Source organism: Toxorhynchites rutilus, chromosome 2, assembly GCF_029784135.1.
Source record: "Toxorhynchites rutilus septentrionalis strain SRP chromosome 2, ASM2978413v1, whole genome shotgun sequence".
Classification (NCBI taxonomy): Eukaryota; Metazoa; Arthropoda; class Insecta; order Diptera; family Culicidae; genus Toxorhynchites; species Toxorhynchites rutilus.
The window spans coordinates 308,982,795-308,992,057 of record NC_073745.1 but is presented as its reverse complement, the minus strand read 5'-3'; the positions used below and the strand labels follow the sequence as shown (position 1 = coordinate 308,992,057).

The 9,263-nt window shown below is 37.3% G+C and overlaps 1 protein-coding gene across 3 annotated transcripts; it reads right to left on the bottom strand.

Annotated features, from left to right (window-relative positions):
- Nucleotides 1-1,701: 1,701 nt before the first annotated feature.
- Nucleotides 1,702-4,027, bottom strand: LOC129771267 (NF-kappa-B essential modulator-like). Of its 3 annotated transcripts, none has more exons than XM_055774750.1 (4): nucleotides 3,877-4,027; nucleotides 2,813-3,753; nucleotides 2,428-2,753; nucleotides 1,702-2,369 (listed from the first exon to the last, which is right to left on the bottom strand). In XM_055774750.1, the coding sequence occupies exons 2-4, from the start codon at nucleotides 3,734-3,736 to the stop codon at nucleotides 2,144-2,146; spliced, it is 1,476 nt and encodes a 491-aa protein (XP_055630725.1). In that variant the 5' UTR covers nucleotides 3,737-3,753; nucleotides 3,877-4,027; the 3' UTR covers nucleotides 1,702-2,143. The 3 variants fall into 3 exon arrangements, with proteins under 3 accessions (XP_055630725.1, XP_055630728.1, XP_055630727.1); XM_055774753.1 differs by having other exon boundaries at nucleotides 1,702-2,366; XM_055774752.1 differs by lacking the exon at nucleotides 3,877-4,027 and adding an exon at nucleotides 3,829-3,852.
- Between the last annotated feature and the right edge of the window lie 5,236 nt (nucleotides 4,028-9,263).

Genomic DNA, 9,263 nt, shown 5'->3' with positions numbered 1-9,263 from the left:
TATTATGCATTATATTTAACAATTATTCCACGCCACTGACGTTAATTTATACATTTTATTGAACAATATTCTAATTATATTACGAAGGGCCTCGTAGACTTTGCGAAAAATAGCTATTTCGCTGGAAAAGTCAAAGGTTGTTGATTTTACCCAAAGTGCCTGTTTTACCCCGATTTCCCCTACTAGTTTTCGAAAGGAGGAAACCGCAATTTTTTGACGTGGGACTACGTCTAACCGGAATATATGGAGGGTAAAATGAAAACCTAAACACAGAACATGCAGGAAAAAATGAAAGATTTCGAATGCTTATAGCTCGAACATTTCGTACTGGATAGGAGAGATGCTTGCATCACTTGATAGGGAATATTTCTACGCATCTATCGCAACTAACAAAATGTGGTTTTTCATCAGATAAACAATTGAATAACTGTAAAATATTAGGCGTTATCTAAACGCCCTTACTGCATCGTTTTGATTGGCCCGATTTACGGTTTCCCTAACACAGCCATCAAAACCAAGCAGCCTTGGGGAAATCGGCATTGCAAATACATGAAAGTAGGGGGACTTTTGTTCTCATCGAAAAATGTTCCCTAACACAGACTTTAAAACCAAGCAGCGAAATCGGCATTGCAAACACACGAAAGAGCCTAGAGACGAGTGAACTGAAAAGTTTAAACCCTCTTAAAGCCAAAAAGAAGAAGAAGAACACACGAAAGTAGGGGGAGCTTTTGTTCCCACCGAAATGTGTTCCCTAATAGAGATTTCTAAACCAAGGTGCCTGGAGAAATCGGTATTTCAAATTCATGCAAGTCGGGGGTATTTTTGTTCCGACTGGAATGTGTTTCCCTAACACAAACTTCAAATCCATGGAGCGTGGGGAAATCGGCATTGCGAATTCATACAAATCGGGAGTATTTTTGTTCCGATTGAAATGTGTTTCCCTAACACAGACTTCAAAACCGAGGTTTCTGGGGAAATCGGCTCTGCAAATAAATGCAAACTGCGAGTACTTTTGTCCTCGCCTGCCTTTGTGCAGAGTGGAATATGTCTGTCCTAACATGATCTTCTAAACTTAGGAACCTGGGAAAATCGTGCAGACACTAGAAGCGAATGAACTTCCCAGTTTCAAGCAAATTCGAGATTCGAGAAGTATGTACACTTTTGGGATGTAAACTTCAGAGGGAAATGTAAAATAAAATAATCGTTTGATAATTTTTTTTTGTCTTTATTGGAAAGATTTTCAGCCTTAGGCTGGTTCATCAAACGTTTGATAATTCTTCCGTACATATATTTTGTTCTAGTCATCATACCAAACGTAAAAGGTCCGTCATTAAATTTACTTGTAACGAAGAACAATCAATCACAATAAATGAATTGACTTTACACGGCATTTGTTCATTTTTTTCACTCACAGAGCAAATATATTCAACTCAATTGAATTTGGAAACTGTTTCATTCAATCAAGAATTTAATCAATACAAACGAATGATTGCTAAGCTAAGGTAGTCCCACGTCAACCTTGCGGTTATATCATAGATATAACCCACTCATTTTTTTTAGGTTAAAAACCGCAATAAGCCAGTCTGAATTGAAACGTTGTAAAGTACAGTTCTTTCATAATAGAGAACCAGGGTTGTTTCCTCATATGATTTGTATCGGAAAAGATGAATCAAAATAAATAAAACCACGAGCAAATGGTCTGTAAGATTTTTTTTATTTATCGCTTTGTTGATTTCTGGCACATTTACTAGTAGATTAAGCATAACGTTATAGATATTCTGTGTTATAAGGGAATCTGAACCGATGTGATAGCACATATTCAGTTAGTTAGCATACATCGATTTCTACATGTAGCTCAACAGTCAATGAATGTTTGTCGTAGTGTATTTTTTGGTATTATTTGGAATCTAAATTGATATTGTATTGTATTAGGTTTGTTATTTTTACATCCATTATGTAAAGAATAATATATAGTATATGATAAATCATGCTGCGATTAGCATCGTTTCATTGCCACCGATTACGGATCCAGTTCCCTTCATAGTTTCAAACATTGACATGGTCATAACAATCAAAATATTCTAAAACTAGGATAAACGGTCATATAAAAGTATTTTCTGTGGACAACAGAAATAGCCCCTTTTTACTCCACACCGACGCAATCTTCCACGTGGTTTTGCAGTGTGGATAAATCTTTGAATCCACTGTTGCAAAGTGGACAGTATAATACGTGCCGCTCGTAACTTTGTTCATCGTTAGATGTCGCTGCTGATGGACCTCCTCCACTGTTAGTGGCAGCGCTAGCCGGTGACTCACGTTTATCGAGTGATTCGTTTGCAGCGCGTTTTGCTTCTTCTTCGGCAGATCTTCTAGAAATGATATCAAGCCTTAGTTTTCTGGCCAGAAGAGGAAACAATTGAAAATTACCCATTTTGGACCTCTTCGATAAGCTGTTGGTTGCGCTTCTGCAACAGTTTCAAATCACTCAACGCGCGATCTTTCTCGCTGGCCAACTGGGCACGAGCGGTGCGTTCTGCTTCGAAATCGTTCTTATAGATGTCCAATTGAGCTGTTAAAACATCAACTTGCTCGCTGAGGCTCTTCAGCTCTCGAATATTCTCCGCTAGGGAAACATCTTTCGTTTCGATATCCTTCGCCATTCGATGCATCTCGGTACGATTTTTGGCCAGGAGCCCTTCCGCAGCGGATAAATTCGCCTTAATACAGTTTATCTCGTCAACATACACTTGTTTCTGCATAAATCGAGTTAGATGATAATACAAAACTATTGTATCAAATAATCAATACTAACCATATCCTTAAACTCTAAATTCGTAGCCACTGCGATCGACAGCTGACGCTGCAACGCCTTAATCTGACGATCATGCTCCTCTTTGGTGACGAAATCGATTGAGTTGGCTTTGTCTTCCGGCTTGTTTGACTTCACCACTACAAACTCCTGCTTCTCCAGCTCCAAGCGTTCAATTTCCTTGGCTAAATTCTGCAGAATGGAATGTTTTTCCGACAACATTTGCTTGAGTTCATTCAATTCGACAGCAGCAGCCGTTCTTTCTGCCTCGGCTTGTTTCTGAACATCTTCCAACTGCCTTTGAAGCGAAGATATTTCCTCCTTCTTTTCCTTTTCCAGTTCGTTAGCCCGATTCTCGGCACAGGCGACGGCTTGTGCGAGTTTTTTATTGTCAGCTTCGACGTTTTCAATTGATGCCCTTTGCTCGTCGATGGTGCTGGCTTGCTCGCAATACTTCTTCTTGACATCATCTTGCCACTCTTGGATGACGGAGAAGTTTTTTCTCATGGCCACGTTCGCTTTCTGGATGCTTTGCTTCATTTGACCATGCTCGGTTACAAGCTGCTGGAGCGCCTTCACCTCATCCACCGGCATCGAAGAGTGCATCAAACTGGGAAACGTCTGCAGCAAACTAGTTTGTACCGAGCCCATGATGACACTCGCTGCCAGGTGATTATCATTGCTTGCAGGTCCCGACGGCCTATCAATACTGACAGGCCCCGAAGACTTTATGTCCGGCGCAGATGCCGGATCCGGTGACTTTGGTGATCCATCCACTTGCAGTAGACTGAAGTCACCTGAATTATTTTGGCTGGACGACTCTTTACCTTTGACCTGCCAGACGGAACCATTGTTGTAGTCATATTGTTCCATCGATGGGGTCGGAGAAGATCCCAACACGATGAAGGAGCACAAATCGTCAGACATTTTAGAATTAAATTGCGCTGTAAAAAATGAATCAAAATTTTCGGTCTGGTTGATTAGAAGCTGCTATGAATCAGCCAAATTAATACACATACACCGAGGGCAGCAGAATATGAATGCATCAAGTTATATACCGCACTCACCTTATTCCGTACGATGACTATTTTAAGAATGAGGAACCAAAGATTAGGCTGCTTTTAGTAGAAAAAAAAAAGTCTGACTGCAAGCAGACTCGAAAACAGATTATGCATTAATATACCGACGAAAGCAAAACATGAGAACGCGTATGACGTTCGCTTAACTGAAATAAAAAGTGCTGTGAGATTTTTGGTTGTTTTTGAGATTTTATTTTGATGTTGATTTTTCATCAGGGATGCTAAATGTGGAGACTTGCCTCAATTTTGTAAAAAAAATATTTTAAAAACATTTCGAGGTCTCGAATTCGAATAAAATCGAATTTTTTCATAACAAAGTAAATCATATATCGCATATAAGTGTAAAAAGCATCATATATTGTTATATTCAGCTTTATAGGCGTATGAAATATGACATATACCCTTAGAAAAATCCTCGGTTGAAAACTACTAAATACATTTGGTAATGCAAAATTAGTAGAATGTACAAATTTTTTGTACATATTGTCAACAAACCCGCATCCCTACCAGAGTTTAGTATATTTTACTCGATAACATTAGTAAGCTTGGATATTGTCATATCTGAAAATTGGTGAGAAAAGCGCGTATTAACCATTTTCATTGTTCCCATAAGGCAATACGGAGGTATAATAAGGATATAATTCTGATACGTGCATTTTCGGCGACAAAATGTAGCCGATATTGGGCTTCCGAATCATGGTTCTGCTTGACATATGTGTTTATTAGTACGGTCGAAAATGACTATAGATTGGTAGTATTTACCAAAAAATTCGTTATATTTACTAATTATTTCTCTCAGTGTACGTATATCGCCTCCACTTTGCGTGTTTATGCTAGTTATATGCATCATATATCATCTAAATTCGTTTTGGATGTATGTATATCGCCACCAATTATGGCGATTTATACGATTTAATGTTTGCTGAGTATGCATTTCAGGCAGATGCAGTTCGCGAGTCGTATAAACATATAATTCAACTCGAGCAGACGTATGTAAAATGTTGACGTCTGGTGATGATTTCCATTTAGGGAGGTAAATTATCTAAATAGATAGCAGCTGGCCCAAGGCCAGTTTTCATCTGCATCTCTTCCGTATCATATGTACGAGTTTTAACTGCTCTAGAATTACATTTCAGATAGCCTGCGAGCAAGCTGCTGTTCAATACTCCAACCAACCGGATTCGAATCCCATTGGAGTAATTTTCTCAATCATCACCGCTACTTATTTCGAACACTCATATCCCCACTCGCTAAAAGATCATCAAACAAATCATATTTTTATAAACATGAATGTCCTCCTATAAACAAATGGCGATTTGTGAGGTTATAAATTTAGGCCATGTTCTCACTGAACCGGGACGTCGTTTGTATTTTAAGCAAATAAATTTTCCGTGATATGATATCTATATAATAACATACATCGCAATTACGATTTTATGTAATATTCTATGAAACCTTCCCTATTTTTGTTACATTCACATTTTCCATATTGTGTGAAAAAAATGACTTGGCATCCCAGTGTGGGAGATTGAGGATAAATCGAATTAGTTATAGCGAATTCGTTTTTAAAACTGAGTCAGTGCCAAACTGACTCTGTAATAAAAAAACGTTTTCAGTTTCACGAATGCGGTGGTTTGTTGGTGTGCGTTATATAGTTTGATTTGTTTATATTTGCTACGACAAATGTACAGTGTCGACATCTGGTGACGATATTCGTGCTTGGGAGGTAAATTATTCTCTATCAGATCAGAAGGACCATGTGCAGTGTAAAAATATAAAAGTTTGAATGAAAATTTTTACTTCATATTGTTTGATTCCCTAACACATGTAGTTCTAACACTCACTTAACCATTTGTCAATGCATTTCCTGTTTGATCCACAAATAATTGCTATTATAATATAAAATCATCATTAGATCATGATTTTGAAAGCAGGTTTATTCCACCTGAATATCCATCATTATTTCCGCCTCCCAATGAAAGAACACGTAGCTTAATGCTGTCTACTCGAATATACTCTTCAAAATCAGAATCCGAATTGGATTACGATTCCAAAAATACAAAAGCAAAAGCAGCAGGTTTTCCATTTTCATAGTCTTTATTTTCAGATTTTCCAAAACAATACTCGGAACTTGACAGTTCAGTATAGTTGTATTGGTGAACCCGAGTGCCAACCCGTGAAACATTTCAGTGCGAAACTAACAGCTTTCGGGGCGAACTAGTGCGACACTGAGTGCGAAACTGAGTGAATAAACAAACGTTTTGACAGCAGTTAGTGCGGCACTAGGGTTGAAACTGAACAAAAACGAATTCGCTATTAGTTATTGTTTCGATTCATGTGGCAGACGCACAATACCAATCGATCTCTTCTGAATTTGCGTGTATCGTGTTGCTTTCGACAGCATGAAGCGAGGCCGCCGAATGCATGTTCTGAAGCCCTTCTTGCTTGACTCAGGCACAATTTGAAAATATATTATTCATCGTTAACGTTTTGACCCGGATACGTTCAACGATGCTGGAATATTTCCAAACAAAACCAAATTCCATCTTTTCTTACACACATACATTGACAATTTTGATAAGACACGCCGAAGACACGCCGCTGGCACGGCGCAATGTGAATGAATTAAAATATCTTGGCGAGAAGTAAACACGCCCCTCTAAAATCACGTTGACGCCGCGCTGCATTGAGAACAGGGCCATAACGCAATTATTTTCCGTCATTTGTTTTTTCTATATCTATAATAAATCGTATATACGTATGACAATAGTCATAATAGATGCATGTATAACGTGTATATTCGTCCAAACTAATTCGCAAGCATTTCCCATGTATGTATATCGCCTCCACTATTAAGTGCACCATATGCCACTCAAAATATTGTGCTTATGATGTTGTATATACCCTTTTTATACGATTTAATGATTGTTGAGTAGGGTTCTATGAATTTTTTATCATTTTAAGTCGGTAAAATTTGTTTGGACAAATTTTTGACAAACGATTCAGTGACTCATTTGTCAAAAATTCGTCTAAAAAATTTTTTTAGGAGACATTTTTCGTACTGTGTGAAGAATTCGATAGAAACCATACATACATAGAAAATGCTTGCGAATACATTGATATAAAGTATACGTTTATGTGACCCACGAACTACGATAGTTTATATCATGAAAGCGATGCCTGATATAGCGAATTACGACTTGATCTGTCGTGAGGAACAAAATTTTTTTTTTCGCATTTTATGTGATTTTAATATACAAGATGTTTACGTTGATCAACAATTTATACGATTGTGATTCGATCCCACTTTATATATAAATTATAATTTGCAAGTTATACGATTGAATGTTCACTGGGGTCGCTTGTAAAATTTGGTTCACACTTCTACTCTATTAAACACGTTTTGAATAAATAAAAAACAATAAAATAAATAAATAAATAAATGCATCAACATGCGGAATTACCACACATATACAGGAAAAGCTTGTAGTTGTTGTCATTTATTCAAATGGTTTAAACAATGTAACTCAACCCGCACTGTTGAGACCTTAAACTGCGCTACACATACAACGTCCCGTCACCGTGAAGTCAACGTAAAGGAATCAAATGTCAAATCTTCCAAAATTCTTCCCCGGAAATCGTATGGTAGCATTCACATTCACCATCACCGGCCACTTTGACGTCGGCAAAATAAGTCCGAGAGAATAGTTGATGGTACGGTGACGGTGACGCTGTATGTGTAGCGCACTTAAAAGAGCTTTTTTTCCATGGAAAGGATGGGATATAGGGAAATTGTAACAATGTTGACGATCAAACTAAATCCTAGGTCAGCGCCAATAAAAGTTTTGATTTTTAGTGAAGTAAATGTCTCTCACAAAGAGAGCCTTACCATACCTGGAAGTGAAGTGTCGTGGAATTGCACATTTTTTTGGAAAATAAACCCCTTTGAGTTTCTTGAAAATAAATCTTTTGCTAATTTTTCGAGTAAGTAGCCTGGGAGTTTTGTCTATGCAAGGTTGAAAAATCAGCCAATCAGATGATATTGAAGGTGGGAGACTCTGGCAAATCTATTCAATTTGAACACGTATCGAACACATGTATTCATTGCTACTTGTAGTCCAGATAGCGCAAAAACTGATGATTTAGACAGTAGAAAATCCCTGGCAATATGAGGTTTTTGAAAAGCATAAGCTTTGTGTCACTGCTGAGGAAAGATATGGCAGCATACAATGTTCGGTGGCTAGCATACTGTTTTCCACATTATTTAAATATCAGATTAAATAATTGAAGAAAGATTAAAACCGTTTTCAACATGTTGAATTATTGAGTTATTCAACTGAAGTATTGGTTTGAGAATGCTGTTGTGAGTGATTTATGAACAAGGCAAACCAATGGGCAATCAACAGAAGTTTATATCTACACAATCATTCATGTATTCTGACCTCCATTTATTTTTTTTAAATGACCGTTGCTGTGTGCTCTAGACAGTCGAAATATATTTGAACATCGTCCACAAAGATCAGGATCAAATTGACCCTAATATCGAACCTTGGGGTAAATCTCGAAAAAACACCATCATTGAAAATGGTCTGAATTTATCTTATTATATACGATCGCAGCAACGCTGTCGCATGACTCGAGAAATCAAAGTTTTGCGATAGCTTTTCAGGAATCTAAATATAATAAGACAACATGTCGCTCCTTATCCACAATATGTCTTATGTCATCATACACCTTCAGCATTGCGGTTTTTGTGCTGTGATGGGGACGATATCCAGATTGTATCGAACCTGTTGATTTAAGTCTCTATGTATAACATGATGGTCGAGGATTAGAAATTATAATAAGTATTGATAATGTAATAATGTTACAGTAGCAACAAACCAATATAGGCGCATGCCCAGCAAACATTAAATCGCATAACAAGCGTATATATAACATCATCTGCCATAAAATTTGGTTGGCATATAATGCGCCTAACTGGCATATGCATGCAAAAGTGGAGGCCACCCAGCAAACATTAAATCGTATAATTTTGCACGTGCCAAGTCTTACAAGAAATCCGAATAAATCATAATCGCATATAATATCAATCAAAGTATGTATCGTGTATATTTGAATTCGCATTAAATGTAAAAACTCGATTTTAAATACCATTATCAAATTAAGTCGCAATTCGGTATAATAAACATCAATTTTATGATGCACATTGTCGTAAAATATATTTAAGCCGCATCATATGCGTATATTACGCTGATGCAGTTTATGTGTCGTATAAGCGTATAATTTAAATCGATTCAGTACTGTAGTGAATCGTGTTGCACGCTGAAGAAAATCATGAAACAGTGAATCATATTAGATCCTAATAAAGAACA